The sequence below is a fragment of the Chinchilla lanigera genome, unplaced genomic scaffold (genome assembly GCF_000276665.1).
Source record: "Chinchilla lanigera isolate Chin_1 unplaced genomic scaffold, ChiLan1.0 scaffold00040, whole genome shotgun sequence".
In the NCBI taxonomy this organism is placed as follows: Eukaryota; Metazoa; Chordata; class Mammalia; order Rodentia; family Chinchillidae; genus Chinchilla; species Chinchilla lanigera.
Genome location: NW_004955441.1, coordinates 4729502 through 4747403, shown reverse-complemented (window position 1 = coordinate 4747403; position 17902 = coordinate 4729502). Strand labels below are relative to the sequence as shown.

General features: G+C 35.6%; 1 protein-coding gene across 2 annotated transcripts in view; it reads left to right on the top strand.

The window, feature by feature from the left end:
* Strn (striatin, calmodulin binding protein) overlaps window positions 1-17902 on the top strand; it is a 99037-nt gene that overhangs the window by 33833 nt on the left and 47302 nt on the right. For both annotated transcript variants that reach the window (XM_005390861.2, XM_005390862.2), the window contains exon 3: window positions 11565-11638. In XM_005390861.2, the coding sequence (XP_005390918.1) occupies window positions 11565-11638 (74 nt within the window). The remainder of the gene's footprint in view (window positions 1-11564; window positions 11639-17902) is intronic.

Below are 17902 nucleotides of genomic sequence, written 5' to 3'. Positions count from 1 at the left end.
AATAAATGAAATATGCAGATACAAAACAGGGATATTGTATGTGGGTGTGCTTGTATGCAAGTGTGCATATCCAAACTTGTAAACCACAAAACTCGGGTGAAGTGTGATGGGTGCTATCATAGAAGTATGTAGAGAGTACATGGACAGTGGGGTCACAAAGAAGGGGGTGGGTATTACCATCTAGAAGATGGAACTATAAAAGAGGCCATAGAGGAAATAAAACCCAAGCATCATCATAAATAAGGTGCTTGCCAGTCAGGTATGATATAGAAGTAGAGACCTGGTGCAAAGTTGTGTAGTATGCTCAAAAATTTGTACTCATTGTGTGAGAAGATAGGGTGTTGTGATTTGATGCTATTGAAAGGTTTTAAAGCATAAAATAGTGTGAAATATGTTTAGAGCAATCACCCTGATCTCAGTTTGGGTGCTGTACTAGAAATATCTGTTAATATAGGCAGGAAGATTCAGTTTAAGATGAGGAATGATAACAGTAGCTGCAGAAACAAAGGTTTCACTTATAAGTCATTTTAAATAGAGATAATCTGTAAAATTTTGAGATGATACAAAAATGTGGAGATGGCATAAAAGATAAGGGAAAAAGATAACTCAGCAATTGCTCCCAGATGGGATTTGAGATAGAACAAGTATGATGGAAAGAGGAGAACCTATAGGAAATAGAAATGTTTGAGGAAAAGACAGGAAGAAAAACCAATAAAGTAGAGAGCCAATATTAGTAGAGAAGGAAGGAGACAGCAGTAGTTTGGAAGCAAAGTAACGAAAAGGGAAGGAGTCAGACAGTTGCAGATGCCAAGCAATCTTCACGTAAATTGTGTCCTGAAAATAGTCACTTGGATTTGCCAGTTGGGAATTTGTTGGTATCCTTGCCAGAAAAACTTCAGTGAGTTAGCAGAAACGTATGCCACATCCTAGGGATATAGAGTGAGAAGGGTAAAGTGGAGGCAGATTTAGTCACTTTTCCCTGAAAAAGTTTGACTTTGAAGAACACAAGAGATAAAGAACTGGCTGAGTCTAGGGAACATTCCTCTTTTGTATCTTTGGATTTCATGGGAAGATTTGGGATTACTCCTGAAATAATTGTACTTTTAAAATGTAATAAATTATGGAATTAAAAAAAAAAATTTCTTTGTGGCTTGGAGTTCTAAAACATTTCAGTACTCTTTATTCCAAAATCTTTTTTCTAATGTTTTAATATTAGGACTTTAAAAAAAAAAAATTGGAGCTCTAAAACAATTTAGTGCTTTTCATTTTAAAATTACTTTCCAAATGCTTTAATGCCAGGATTTGGGAAAAAAAAATTGTTTTTGTTTTTTTGAGACAAGGTCTCGCTGTGTAGTTCAGGCTGGTCTTGAACTCATAATGTAGTCCAGGTTGTCCTTAAAAGCGATATCTTTCTGCTCCATTTCTCCAAGTGCTAGGGTTATGGGTATATAGTACACTACCCGTCTGAAGAATATTTTTGTCGTTCTTGTTTCATTTTGATTGATTTTACAATAAATTTCAGGCATTTTGTCCTTTCACCTGTGTACACCGAAGACCAGTAAGGATCATCGTATTGCATTGCTTTCGAGTTTTTAAGTAATCCTACTTTAAGTTCCAAATTAAATAAAAACAATCTTTAACCTAATAGAGGGATTACTCACTTAGCAAGGGATTTATCAAAGCATCTTTTAAAGGTGGTAGAACTCACAAAAGAAGAAAATTTGCACATGAATTTTCAAGAAACAGTGGTAAACACCTGTAATCCTAGCATGCAGGGAAGTGCAATCAGGAGAATCACAAGTTTTAGTGTAGCCTGGGCAACTTAGTGACTTAGTAAAACCCTGTCTCAAAAAAGACTTTCTTTTAAAAGGACTGACGATTTATTTAGCTCCATGTGAAGGTTCTGGGTACTGCAAAATAAACAAAGGAAAACAGAAGGTAACCCTGTAATATGAGAATTATTCAGGAAATTGTATTCTGAGGAACCACAAATACTATAAAATACATTGTGAAACAGTTTTTCCCATGTTTTCCATTTCTCTGCATTCACTGCCACTTTTATCTATACTACGGTAAGAACCCATCTGGCTTCCTTGCCCTAATATTTCCATATTCCAGTTCACCTTCCATGACCACAGAATTCATTTTGTAAACACAAGAGGAATAATCATATTATGTTCCTGCTTTTAAAATACTTGGCTAATTTCAGTTATTCCTTTGCAACCAGGCCCAACACATTTGGATACTAAACACATTTGAGTTTTATAATGTTGTGTATTTTCCATTTCTGTGATATTCCTGAAAGAAACAGCCTCTCTATCCATCCATTTATGTGGCTGGAAAACTAATGTTTTTGAAGATTTAATTAAAATCTCATATGTTTCCTTCTTTTTATTAGCTGTATTTGATACTACTTTTGGCAGAATTAGATAATCCTTAACTACATTCCTATAATGCTATAACTCTTAATCCCATCTTTTTATTTACATTCCTGTCTCTCTAAGCATCTTCTTGCTTCTGCCCTCATCTAACTACACGCTGTAGTTTTTTCCCAGTAGCCAGCATACTACCTGCCACATCATAGTAGTTTGATGATTATTCCTTGAAGTTAATCATTATTTTTAATGAAAATGTGATTTGGCGTACTATGTTATATTTCCAGCACATTATGATAACAATAGGCTTTAAAACAAAGTGAGATTTTTTAGTTCATTAAACTGGTCTTGAGTTTAATTGGCTCAAATGCATCTCCTGTTTTAGCCTCAAAAGGAGCTAGGACTATAGAGGTGCATCACCACACCTGGCTTATTAAAAACTTTAATTTATCCAGTAAGGCCAATTGCGGAGTCTAGCTGTATGTTAAACACAGCAGTGTTAGATACGAGATCTGATTTTTTGTCCTGTAGTCAGAATGACACAGAAAAAAAAAATAGTGAACAAGAAAGATTGGTAGGCTGAGGAGAGCTGGTCTTAAAACAGTGGGAAACAATATGAGTGAGTCTTTTAGCATATTCAAAAAGAATGTTAGCATGCTAGAGGAGGGCTCTGTGATTAAAGTACTTTTTAGCAAGTACTTTGTCAGTAGGGAGACCTTGATATAAGGGCCCATTGCTTGTAGTAAAGACAACTATTCTTTACATACTTAGTTCTTACCTAATTTTGTGTGAAATGTTATGCAAAATTGATAATGTTATTACTTTTAATTTTTATTTTGTAAATTCTGTTGCAGTTTTTCCTGAAACCACTAGAATGCACTGTAATGCAGTATGTGTTTGAAAATTTTTTATTTATATAAAATTTAAATAAATTTCTTAAAATTTTATTGTTACTCATTTAAAAATGTTTAGTACAATCAACATTATACTCAGGCCAATTATATTCACTTGCTATTTTGACTTCAAAGTAGATATTATTTTGTCTTCTGGTCCATGTTTTCAGAAAATATGAAGAATGACAATCATTAAGAATCTTATTGCCGGGTGTGGTGACACATGCCTGTAATCCCACCACTTGGGAGACTGAGGCAGGAAGATCGCCGTAAGTTAAAGGCCAGCCTGGGCTACATAGTGAATTTAAAGCCAGCCTGAGCTATATGGCAAGACTCTGTCTTAAAAAAACCCCCAAAAAAATCTTACTTATTTTTTCATGACTGTAAGTCAATTTAATATCTCTAAATTTTACTTCCTGATAATGAACATTATTACAAATATACTGAAATAGAATTGGGGAAATTTAGTCTGGTGGATCAAACCTTTGTGATTTAGAGAAATCAGAAATAAAGGAAAATAGGTCCTAATTTGGACTAAATGTATTTACTAAGATTTTTCTAAAAAAGAAATAGATACATATAGTTAATTAACCAGTAACAACAAAAAATCTCCCTTCTGCCTCAGTTCAGTGATTTCCTTCCCAAAAAACTTACTAGTTGATGTCTTATGTATCATGTATCCTTCCAGAAATACTCTAGTTCACATGAAATATATATTTATACACAAAACATATAAAAACATATGAAGGTATTATATGTCATATTTTATATCTTTTTATTAGATTAGAGATCACAATCCATAGTAACATAAAATATTTTTTTTTTTTCTTTTCTTTTTGTTAGGGAGGCTCAAACCCAGGGCTCCTGTAACTGAGTGATTTGTTATTTTGAGACAAGGTCTTGCTAAGTTGCCCAGCCTGGCCTTGAACGTAGATCTTCTTGCCTCAGCTTCTCAAATAGCTAAGATACAAAGTTGTCCCATTTTCTCTGTTCATTTTCCTTAATGGGTACTTTTTTTTAAACACACATTTGTAGTACATGATGTTTACATTCCTTGTAGGCGTTGGTACATGTACATAAATCTTAATGCTTTTTTTCATGCCCTTTCTCTTTTCCTCCCCCTCCATCCATCTCTTGACTGACTTTCTTTTACATGAACATAACACATCTCAATTCCTTTTTCATCCCTTTCCGTTTTTTCTCCCCCTCCTTCCATCTCTTGATCCCCTTCCCTTTTGATTTTTTTTTTTTTTTTGGTTTTTCTCTGGTACCGGGAACCGAACTCACGACCTTGCACTTGCCAGGCAGGCGCTTTTGCTGCTGAGCTAAATCCCCAGCCCCCGCCCTTCCCTTTTGAGAAAGATCTATCTTCCTACTTGCTATTATATAATTTTTATTTTGCTCTTTCTTTACGAGTTTCTTACAGAAGAGGAACCATGTGATAGTTAAGCTTGTGTGTGATTTGTTTCACCTAACATAATGAACTCAAGGTGCATCCATTTTCTTATAAATTCCGTAAGGTTTATCTTTCTTTATGGCAGAGTAGTACTCCATTGTGTGTAAACACCACGTTTTCTTTATCTCTTCATCTATTGATGGATGTATAGACCAGTTCCAAGATATAGCTGTTACAAGTTGTGCCTCTGTGAACATGGGTGTGCTTGTGTCATTGTAACATACCTTTAACTCTTTGGAAAGATACCTAGAAGTGGAATAGCTGGGTCAAATGGAATGTCTGTTTTTAGTTTTTTGAGGTACTCCATATTGACTTCCATAGTGGTTCTACTAGTTCACATTCCTACTAGCAGGGATATATCCTCACTCCACCCACCCCCTGCTTGTGCCCCTTGCAAGCCTCTTCATTTGTCATTATTTGATTTCTTGATGATTGCCTTTTTTTGGAGTGATCATAGATGGATTCTCACAGTGTAATTTTTTTCCGTGCTGGGAATTGAACTCAGGACCTTGCGCTTGCCCGGCAGGTGCTTTTGCCACTGAGCTACATCCCCCGCTCACAGTGTCATTTTAAGTAGCATTTTTCTAGTGGCTAGAGATGGTTGGATATTTCTTCATGGAATTATTGACCATTTATGTTTACTTTGTGAAGTGTCCATTCATTTCACTTTTCCAGTTTTTGATAGGTCTTTTATAGGTCTTTTATTTTGAGGAATCTAATTTTTTTTAGTTCTTTATATATTCTAGATATTAGTCCTCTTTTTTTCTGTGTAACATAGGCTGGCCTTGAACTCGTTTGTGTAGCCCAGGTTGGCCTCAAAGTCACAGTGATCCTCCTACCTCAGTCTCCATAGTACTGGGCTTACAGAAATGTACCACCACATCCTATTAGTCCTCTTTCTAAGGAATAGTTGGCAAATTTTTCCCATTCTGTAGGTTGTCTTTCCACACTGTTGGTTGTTCCTTTTGCTGTGTAGAAGTTTTTTAATTTGATGTGATCCTAATTGTTGACTCTTGAGTACCATTTCCTGTGGAACTGGGGTTCTGTTCAGAAAGGTTTTGCCTTTGTGAATGTGGGTTTTTTTTTTTGTTTGTTTGTTTGTTTGTTTGTTTTTGGTACTGGGATTCAAACTCAGGACCTTGCACTTGCCAGGCAGGCAGTGTGCCAGTGAGCTGTATCCCTAGCTCTTGCCTCTGTGAGTAGCTTCAAGAGTTTTACCTATTTTGTCTTCCAGCAGATTGTATTTTTGTTTTAACTTTTAGTATTTTTGATCTGTTTTTATTTCAGTTTGGTATATGGTAAGATACTGGTCTAGATTCAGTCTTGTGCATGTGGATTAACAGTTTTCCCAGCACCATTTATTAAAGAGGCTATTTTGGGGTGCTCATGCGGGAGGATCACTGTAAGTTTGAAGCCATCCTAGACTACATAATTCAAGGCCAGTTTGAACTACATAGTATGACCTTGTCTCAAAAAAAAAAAAAACAAGCAGAAAGAGGCCGTATTTCCTCCAGCGTGTGGTTTTGGCCCCCTTTTCAAAGATCAAATAGTTGAGTGTGCCTGGGGTTGTTTCTACATCATATATTTATTGGCCATTATCTGAGAAACATTTGTGCATTACAGATACCCATTTTTTTTCAGATCCTTAAATTTGGCAGGGAGGCTAATTTTTCTTTTTTCTTTTCTTAATTCTTTATATATCCTAAATAGTAGTCTTTTGAAGAGTAGCTGGCAAATTTTTTCTTCATTCTGTAGGTTGCCTCTTCGCTTCATTGATGGTTTGTGTTGTGCACCTTTTTAATTTGATGTGGATTCTATTTATTGATTCTTGGAATTATTTCTTATATAACCAGGTTGTATTTCTTGTACAACTTTCTTATTCAGAAAGTCTTCGCCTATGCAAATATCTTGAAGAGTTTTATCTATTTTGTCTTCTAGAAGATTAAATGCTTCTGATCTTTGCTCCAGTTTGATTTTAGTTTGGTGCGTGGTAAGAGATATGGATATAAGTTCAATTTTGGCATGTGGCTGTCCACTTTCCCCAGCACCATGTAAAGAGGCTGTCTTTCCTCCAGTGAAAGTATCTGGCCTCTTTCTCAAAAATCTGGTAGGTGAGTGTGCTTGGAGTTGTTTCTGCTTCCTTTGTTCTATCTCATTGATCCACTGAGTTTGTTTTTTTTTTTCTTTTTTTAGCCAATACTATGCTATTTTTATCACTGTAGCTTTGCAGTATAAGTTGAAACCTGGGATTGTGATGGCCTCTGCCTTTCTGTTGATGCCCAGAATTGCTTTTAGTACTTCAGTTATCTTCTAGTCTATGAGTTTTAGGATTGCTCTCTCTAGTTTGGTAAGGAATACTGATGATATTTTGATTGGGATTGTATTAAATTTGTATAGTAGTTTTGGAAGTATGGCCATTTTGAGTATATTGGTTCTGCTTGTCCAAAAGAGGATATCTTTCCATTTTCTGATGTCCTCTTTCTGATGTCCTCTTTTTTCAGAGTACTGTAGTTTTCATTGTAAAGGTCTTTCACTTCCTTACATTAATTTCTAAGTATGACATTTCTTGATGCTATTTTGAAAAGTATTGTTTCCCTAATTTCTCTCTCCATGAATTTATTATTAAGTGTACAGGAACACTATTGATTTTTTAATATTGGCTTTGTATCTTGCTATGCTATGGAATTTGTTTATTCTGGGAGCCTTTTCGTGAAATTTTTGGTCTTCTATGTACAGGAACATGTCCTCTGCAAATAATGGTAATTTAACTTCTTTTCCTATGCATATCCTTTTTATTTCTTTCGCTTACCTAATTGCTGTGACTAATGTTCAAGAACAGGAGTTGTGACAATGGACATCCTTATCTTTGTCTTGTTCCTAATATTAGAGGGAAAGCTTTCAGCTTCTCTACATTTAAAATGATGTTAGCATTGATTTGTCATAGGTGACTTTTATCAGATTGAGATAGAGACCTATACCTGTTTTCTTCAGTGTTCTTTATAATGAATGAATGTTGTATTATTTATTTATTTATTTATTTTTTGAGACAGGGTCTCACTATGCAGTTCAGGCTGGCCTTGAGCTCACTTTGTAGTCAAGGCTAGTCTTGAACTTGGAATGATCCTCCTGCCTCAGCCTCCCAAGTGCTGGGATTGCAGGTGTGTGCCACTACCCCCAGCCTGGGTGTTGGATTTTGTCAAATATTTTTTCTACACCTCTTGAGATGATCATGTGATTTTTTTTTTTTTTTTGTCCTTCTGTTTATGTGGTGCATTATATTTATTGATTTGCATATGTTTAACCATTCTTGCATCCCTGGGATGAAGCCTGCTTGGTCATAATGTATGATATTTTTGATGATCTACTGCATTCTGTTTGCTAGTATCTTATAGAGAATTTTTTTGCATCTATATTCATTAAAGAAGATTGACCTGAAGTTCTCTTTTTTTTAGTTGGCTCCTTTTCTAACTTGGAAGCAGGGTAATGCTTACTTTCAGGAATGATTTTGGGCATACTGCTTCCCTTTAGACTTCATTAAAGAGTTTGAGAAATATTGGTGTTAGCTCTTCTCTAAAGTTCTTCAAGAACTTGGCAGTGAATCCATCAAGACCTGGGGTTTTATTAGTTACTGGGTTTTTAAAAATTACTTCTTCAATTTCATTAGTATTAAGTTATTCAGGATTTTTGTATCTTTGTTCAAATTTGGTAGTTATATGTATCCGGGGCTCTATCCATTTCTTCTGAATTTTCCATTTTATTAGAGTACAGGTTCTCAAAGTAGTTACCAATAAACTTCTGGATTTGGGCAGAATACATTGTGATTTTGCATTTGTTATTTCTTTTTCTTTTCTTTTTAGACAGAGTCTCACTGTGTAGTGCAGGCTGGCCTGAATTCACCTATGTATCCCAGGCCGGCCTCCAGTGATCCTCCTAACTCAGTCTCCCAAGTGCTGGGATTATAGGCGTGCACCACCATGCCCGGCTGCCTTTGTCATTTCTAATTGCATGAATTTGGATCTTTTCTTATTTTTGTAAGATTGGCTCAAGATTTGTCTATTTTGATTCTTTCAAAGAACCAACTGTTCAGTTTATAGGTTCTTTGTATTTTTCTTTTTAGTCTCAATTTCATTAATTTCTGATCCTTATAATTTGCTTCCTTCTATTAGCTTTGGATTTGTTTTGTTTTGTTTTGTTTGTTTTGGATTTGGGTTGTTCTTCTTTTTCTAGGACCTTCAGGTGCATCATGTGGTCATTCACCACTATAAACTTGCCTCTTAGGACTGCTTTCATTGTGTCCCGTAGGTTCGTCTATGTCATATTGGCATTATCATTTAATTGTAGAAAGTGTCTAATTTCTTCCTTAATTTCATCTTTGACCCATTGATTATTCAAGAGGATATTGTTTAATTTCTATGTGTTTGTGTTATTTTTGTGGTTTCTTTTGCCATTGATTTCTAGTTCAGTTGCACTATGATCTGATAATATGCATGGGATAATTTTTATTTTTTGCATTTATATAAGCACTTTGTGGGCTTTTGTAGGGTTTATTTAGGAGTAAGTCCCTTGTGCTTCTGAGAAGAAAGTATATTCTATTGTTGGATGGAACACTGTAGATAATCTATTAAGTCCCATTTGTTTGAAGGTTTGGTTCAACTCTCATATTTTTTTGTTGATCTGTTTGTGATAGTAGAATATTGAGGGTCCCCCAGTACAATTGTATTGGTGTTTATCTAACTTTTCAAGTCTATTAATGTTTGTTTTATGAAGTTAGCTGGTAGTTGGTATGCTTTTGTTTATGCTTGTTACCTTTTCCTGTTGAATTGTTCTCTCTTTCTTTTTTTTCTTCTTTTCTTTTTGTCTTTTTTGAGACAGGGTCTTTCTGTGCAGTTCAGGCTGGCCTTGAGCTCACTTTGTAGCCCAGGCTCGTCTCGATCTCGCAACAATCCTCCTGCCTCAGCCTTCCAAGTGCTGGGATTACAGGTGTGTGCCACCATTTCCAGCTAAATTGTTCTCTTAACCTGTATGTAGTGACTTTTTTTTTTAACCTCTGATCGTTCTGACTTGAAATCCACTTTGTCTGAAATTAGGATAGCTACTCCTGCTTTTTTGTGGGTTCCTGTTGTATGGACTATTGTTTTCCATTCTTTGATCTTTAGTCTGGTTCATTTTATTCAAATGTATTTCTTGTATGCTGCATATCATTGGGTTTTGTTTCTTGATCCATTCTGCCAGTATGTTTTTTGACTAGGGAATTGAGACTGTTCATGTTGAGAATTATTTTTCTGTTGCTGATTTCCTTTTTTTCCCTTTTGCTTAGCTACTCATCTTGCTGGGTGTATTTGTTCTTTTTCACTTCTTGTCATTGTTGGCTTCATTGTCTCTTTCTAGAATATCCTTGAGAATGCTGCTTTTCTGGTCGTAAATTTCTTTAAGTGCTCTTTATCTTTAAAACACATTATTTCTCCATCAGTTTTGAAGGAAAGTTTTGTGGGATGTGTAAGTCAGGGTTGGAAGTTGTTATCTTTTTGGGCTTGAGACACTTCACTGCACACCCTCCTAACCTTTATTGTTTATGTAGAAAAGTCTGCTATAATTCTAATTGGTTACCTTTATACATGATTTGTTGCCTTTTTCTAACAGCTTTTAATATTTTGCCCCTGTGATGGACATTGGCATGGAGAGATTCTCTTGGTTGTGGCTATTTGGGGTTCTCTACATGCCTCATTTGTCTGTATGTTTAATTCTTTCTCTAAATTTGGGGGGTTTTCTGCAGTTATTTCTGTGAACAGGTTTTTTTTTTTTTGCTATTTGTGTTGTCTTCTGATTTTTCACATACTCCAATTAGTATTAGTCTTTGCATCATCTAGCAGTTATTAGATCTATTTTGAATGTTCTCTTGTTGCTTTTAAGATGTCTTTGAGTAGTTGGTATGTGAAGGTATCATTTGTTTTCTAGGTCTGAAATACTGTCCTCAGCTGGTCAGTTTTGCTGACCATACTTAAATAATTTTTAATCTCCTAGATTTCTGATTGAAACCTTTACATGAACTCTAATTCTTTGCTAAACTAATCATTCATGTTTTGTGTCATTTTGTTTAGATTAGCTAGCTTTTTATTGGTGTCTTCTGAGAACTGGATCATATTAGTCATTACTTCCATCATTTATTTAGTCATATCTCCTGTATTTCTCTTTGATCTGTTTTCTAACCTCATCTGTTATCGTTTTGAGTAATTTAGGTGTGTGGCTTATACCATTCTGCCCCTTTCAGCCCCTTGGGTTGTCTTCAGGGGAGGTGGCCTTTTGGTTTTTTCTGAGTAAAAGACAAAGAGTATCTTAGCTAGGAAAAACAGATTCATTATTATTAGAATACCTTATTTAATACTTATGGTTTAGGCTAGATTTTTGCCTTGGATAATACATTGTAACTATACTTGGTGAATAATATTATAGATAATTTAAATTTTCTTTAAAAACTCAGTCTTGAGAAAGGTTAGTAACCTTACATATTTGTATTTCTCTGTCCAAACCCACTGAAAGTAAAGTTGAAATTGCAATCATCAAAAATATGAATACTACAGGAAGAAGAATGTTTATGGTTCATTTGTAATTAGAGAAAGATATAGGATTCCCAGTATTATTCTTTTACTTTGTTACAATGACACTGGATGATATAAGAACCAAAAAGGCAAGGGTTTCTATATTATGACTTTGATAACATGAAAGGCCAATCTTTAAAACTTGAAGTTTTGCTAGGACTAACATATACTACCCCCTTTATGTATTTTAAAGTTCATGTAAATATGTGTTAAGATGGTTTATATTTTCTCATTTCTTTGTTAGAGCCAAATACCACAAGTTGAAATATGGGACAGAATTGAATCAGGGAGATATGAAGCCTCCAAGCTATGATTCTGGTAAGCGAATTCTAAAGGAAGTTTAAGTGATACAAAGAAGTTCTTGTCTAGTATTTTGTGGCAATATTTATAGTTAATTTCTAATTACAGTATTTGCATATTATTTGTGATCTGCTTATCTTTTGCCACTAATAATTTAGTGTCATGTAGAACATTTTCTACTAATTCCCCACCCCCTTTAAGCCCATTTTCTGCTATGTTCTATACTTACTGGAAGTTCAGACTTCATGGAGTAATAGGCACCAACATAACCTCGTCTTGTTGGATCTTCCCCAACATTAATGGGTGTTTTGAGATGTGTAGTTACAAGGTGCAGTACATGATGCATTTGAAATCTGGAGAAAGTGTGGGAAGTGTGGAAGTAAGAGATTTCTTCTTAAAGCATAGGGCAATTCCTAATCCTTATAACTGATCCACATTCAAACTGCTAACAGTTTCAGACTGGACTGGACTTTCTTTGCTACAGGAAGTTCTAATTAAATAGGACATGTTTTAACACTTGCCTTTCATGGTCATTTAACTTTGGGAAAGAACTAGAAATTACATGGTACCAGGTCTGGTGAGTGTAAGTAAGGTGAATGAGGACACACTGTAAAGTTTTTACAAACCTGTCTTTCCATTGGATGGCACTGAGCCGTAGCATTCACTGTATGTTTTATCATACCTCAGGAAATAAGACTTGTAGAACTGCTTCAGAAAGTTGAAAGAACAATGGGATAAGTGCATTGGAAGTGAACAGGAGTGTTATGAGAGAGAGTAATAGCAATACGTCTTTTACTACAATAATTTTTAAAAATGCAGAGATTCACCACATATTTTGATCACCCTTTGCATATAATTTACTAAAATATCTACCTGTGCTATAAGTTTTATTTTTAATTTTAAAATAGTTATTTAATAAGGATAATATTGTTTGTATTTCATTTATGTGCAATTTAAGTTTAGTGAAGTAGAAATACTTGCCTAAGGTCACACAACTATTATGTGATGGAACATGGATCAGAATTCAGATCTGATTCCAGAATTGATATTCTTCCCACTTTACCCCACTGTGTCTATATTTTACAAGTATGAAAAACTTTCCAAATGAGTTCAATGTGTTCCCAGTTTTGTAATTAATTCAGTGTAGTAATGTGTTAATGAGTATCCACAGCAGAATACTAAATCCTTGAGGTGTAGAGCAATACCAGTTGATCACTGGTACTTTTCTTGTTGTGTTTTTAGTTCTGTCTTATACTGGAGAGTCTATTCTTGAGATCTGAGATGCATGTAGATTTCAGAAAAGTAATTTTTTTATATATCTAGGCAGTTTGTTAGTTTGTAAGGATGTATTGTCTGGCCTAAGGGGATGATTTTATAGATAGTGTAACATTTAAAAGTTTCCAATTCATATGAAGTTTATGAGTAAACAGTATGGCTTAATATAAAATACGGGGGCTTTGAAAGCAAATATGTAAATATGTTTGGTTTTTTGCTGACACTTTAAATCCCTATGATATTACTTAATTTCTCTGAGATTTTCTCCATTACTGATCTGTAAATATTCTGAGACTTATTCCTGACTGAAATGTTTCTTAGTCTGCGATGCCTCGTTAGTAACTAATAAGATTCTATCTATTCATCTTTCTAATAGCCTATTCATTGTATACATATTAAATATATCAAGCTCTTCAGAACAGGTATGAAATCCAGTGAATAACACAATAATGCCCTGATGGATTTTTCCAGGGAAAACAGACAGTTAAGAAGTGATTACGCTAAAATATGACTGTATAATAAAAAAAGTGATTGGTTTTCTTGAGCACACTATAAGGGGACCAAATCTAATATAAGTGATCAAGAGAGGCTACTTGGAGGAAATGATATTTAACACTGGCACCTGATGGAAAAGTAAAAATTAACCAGGACAGGTAAACTGACTCTTTGTTGAATGAGGTGAGGTACATCGGTGAGACCTAGTATTAGCTACAAAGCTTTTAGTTTGGCACATTTGAGAAATGAGAAAACTGAATGATAATGAGAGGGACAGAAGGAGTGTTTTTACACAGCTTGAGACTTAGCCAGTGGCATAAAATATTGTACAGAGACTTTGTAGAATATATTAGGGAGCTCGTACTTTATGCAGAGTGATGAGAAGAGCTGAGCTGTGATCAGATTTACTGTTAGTTCACATTAGCTGCAGTGTGGAAAATGGACTAGAGAAGAGCAGAGTTGGAGGTGTGGAGACTGGTTAGAGAACTAGAACTTCGATGGTCATCTGGGGAACTGGGAAGACTCCCCTGACCAGGTAGCCAACAATAGTTTTGGGGCGAAATTTAGCATGTAAAATCTACAGAAATTACTTCTCGATTAGACACGGTAGAAAGGTGAAAGAAAGGGCAAGTCAAAGATGACTCCCACATTTGTAGTTTAAACAACTACACAGGTTTAGAAAATGGTTGGTTTGCTTTGGAATATATTTTCTAAGAACATTGCTCGTATGCAGTTGGATGTATGAGTGTGGAGCTCCAGCCAGAGGCAAAACTTGTTGGTAGGGAAGGCACACAAAACTGTTAGTAGAGATCATTCAAGCTCTGTGCAGAGTGAGAAGAGGAACTAAAATGGAGACCTGAGGAATGGCAACATTTAAAAGGTTGAATAGAAATCTGGAAAGAAACAGATAAAGACTACTGTAACGGTAGAAGGAAAAGCAAGAGAGTGGAAACCAGAAGAGAGCATTCCCAGGGGAAGGGCTGTCCAGTATTTCTGATTATTTCATAGAAGGCTAGAGAGCCTCTAGGATTTAGTAGCACGCAGACCATTGCGAGTTTAATTGCAAGCCGTTTTAGGAGAGAGGTGAGAACAGAAACAAAGACAGGTGTAAAATGGAGACGGTGTAGACAACGTTGAGGAAGCTTAGGTTATGGAAGTCCAGAAGGATTGAAGGGCAACAGCTAAAAGGATGAGGGGTCGAGGAAAGTGTGTGTGTGTGTTGCACAGCTCATGTTTGCATATATAGTGTTTCCAAGAGGAGGAACCAATAAAAGGGAAAGAATAGAGAGACTCACATCTGAAAAAATGATAAAGATTGGATTCTGAAACACTGTTGCATACAACACTGCGTCATTTGTTGTTCTTGCGAAGAACATGGGACATATTTATAGGTTGGTTTTTCAGTTTGGGGGTGAATATTTAAGGGAGTACTCAAATGGTAACTTTGTGATAAGACAGGATTGATTATCTGCTTAAGAGTGGACCAGACAGGAAAAGCAGGGCTGGGGATACAGCTTAGTGGTAGAGTAGAGCACTTCCCTAGCATGCATGAGGCCATGGAAAAAAAAAAAAATAGGTGAGGGAGGGAAAGCAGAGGTTTACTGTATAATGGTTTATTATGTTGAAATGGAGAACAAACTCACCAGAGAATGGTAGAATTGAGAAAAGCTAAGGGTTTGAGTGAGGTGTTATTTTGGTTTCAGCCGTCAGTTCTCTAAGAGATCAAATAATAAAACAAAAAAAATTTCTAATGCTCATTGTTCCTTTCTGTAGACCTGTATTTCCATCGGGTATCATTTTCCTTCTGGTTTAAGTACTTCTTTTAGTAAATATTGTATTATTAGCTGCTGGTAATGATTTCTTCAGGATTTGTACATCAGGAAAGTGTTTTTGCCCAGTGGCATTATTTCTGATGAGATACTGCTTATTTCCTTACCTTTGTTCCTATTTATTTATACATTTTAAAATTTTATTGGTACATTGTAGATGTACCTAATGATCATATTCATTGTAGGGAATTTGTACCTGTACATTTAAATCTTGTTTTTTTTCCCATGCCCCTCCCCTCCCTTCAACCCTTCTTCCTCTCCTTATTTACAAAAGCTTTATTTTCATTTTTCCTTCTATTACCTTTTCTTTTTCTTGTTCCTTCCTTCCTTTGTTCCTCTGTATTTAATGTGACCCTTTTTCTCTGGCTGTTTTTAAAGATTTTGCTTTATCACTGGTTCTGAACAGTTTTTATCATGATATACCTTAGTGAAGTTACCACTCCCTGCAGTGTCTCTTAGGCTTGGGGGTTCGTTGAATTCTATGGTTTTATCATTGTCATGAAATCAGCCGTTACTACTTCAGCTACTGTTTTTGTTTCTCCTCCCTGTGCAAAGATCTAGATAATCTTCCAAGGCACTGGCAGGGATAATCATAAGTTTGCTTCTCTTCTCTGAGGGATTAGTATCTTTTCTTGTCGGATGGCCAGTGTTTTGTAAACCATTGTTTCATCTATTTTGTTTTCTACTTCTTTTGAGAAGAGAGTAAACCCAGTCCATATTATTCATATTTGACTGGCAATGGCAGTAAAATACTTTTATTGTTACCGAGAAATTAAGCTGTTACTTTAAAATTCTCCCATGTAAATGTTACTCTTTGAATGAATCTGATAGTTGATGACTACTTAATAACACCCATTGATGGGAGCAGTGAGCTTGCCCTGGATATGGAAGTATAAGAACAATTTTTCCCCCTTTTTTTTTGTGGTGTTGGTGATTGAATCCAGGGCCTTGTGCATGCAAGGCAAGAGCTCTACCACTGAGCCACATCCCCAACCCTAAGAGCAATTTGACTTGAAAAGATTTTTATTTGATTTGTCTTAATTTATTTTTGTTAAACTATAACTTACATATAATAAAATTTACTGCCTTTAAAGTTGCATCTGGGACCGGGGATATAGCTCAGTGGCATAAGCGCCTGCCTGGCAAGTGCAAGGTCCTGAGTTTGATTCCTGGTACCAGTAAATAAACAAACAAACAAACTTACATCTGAAATTCTGAAGTCTTGATATTTCAGTACAAATAATCTTTTTTTCACGTATTTTTATAAGTGGGTACTCAGTGGAGTGTAGAGGATATACTGGAACATACTACTTTATAAACGCAGTTCCTGATGTATTATATGTTAGTGGAAATAAGAATTTATTATTTTTCCTTAGTACTGGGACATTGTTTTTATCTCTTTTTTTTGGTTTTGGTTTTTCTCCGGTACTGAAAACCGAACTCACGACCTTGTGCTTGCCAGGCAGGCGCTTTTGCTGCTGAGCTAAATCCCCAGCCCCTGAGCTAAATCCCCAGCCCCTTGTTTTTATCTTTTTTTTAAGTATGGCATCTTTGAAATTATCTCAAAGTAATTCTTACTTAATTTCTCAGATTTTCTTTCTTCCACTCACAACCTCAGTTATTCTACTGCTGTTTCTTTGGTTTATCATAGGACTTGGTCTAATTATTTTAGGCAAAAAACAAATATCCAGGATCTAATACTTACGTCTGTTCATATATTTTGTTTAATTTTCTGTCATTTGTAGTGATGCTATGTAAAGGAAAGTTCCATGGATAGCAGGATTTCAGCACTTAAACCTGTATTTCTAAGAAATCTGAAAATTAACCTCTGTCTTAATTACTTTGTCTTTGCTGAGACATCATATACAACATGCATAAACCTAAGGAGGAAAAGTTTATTATGACTGACAGTTCGTAGAGGTTTCAGGCTCCAAGGCAGGGCAGTTTGGCAGAAGAGCATGGCAGAGAAGGCTTGATATGCAGTGAGTTAGGAAGCAGAGAGGACTCCAGGGAAAAGTGGGGAGCTGTGTACCTTTTTAAATATGTACCACATGCCAGGCGGCTCACTTCCTCCGAACAGGCTTCACTTCCCAGTATCACATTCAGCTATAAACGCAGAAGTGGACTAATCCACTGTTGAGTATCATACCTGCAAGATCCAGCCACCTCCCGAAAGCTCCATCTGTGAGCATGTGAGGCTTTGAGGGGGACTGCTAGATACAAACTATAACATCTTCTGAAACTGAATTTTGTCATCTTTAAAATGGGAATAAACACCTATTTTTTGAGATTGTAAGGAATAAAAGAGATACTGTAATATATATGTGTATAGCACAATGTCAAGAATATAGTAAACATGCAGTTAATGCTTAAATTCAGATATGGCAAAATAAATTTCTCAGTGCCTCTTCTATCTGCGCTTGAATAAGATTTTACAAAGGTCAGTAGTTTCTTTTTAAAAACGGTTTCAGAAGTTTCTTACAGATTGGCAGACACAAAGATCAGTGGAACAGATAGATGCAGAAACAACTACAGATATACTCAGCCACCTTATCTTTGACAAAGGTGCCAAACACATTTACTGAAAGAAAAATAGCCTCTTTAGTAAATGTACTGGCTTTCCACATGCTGAAGATTAAAATTGGGCCCCCTATCTTTCACCATTCACTAAACTAAATTAGAA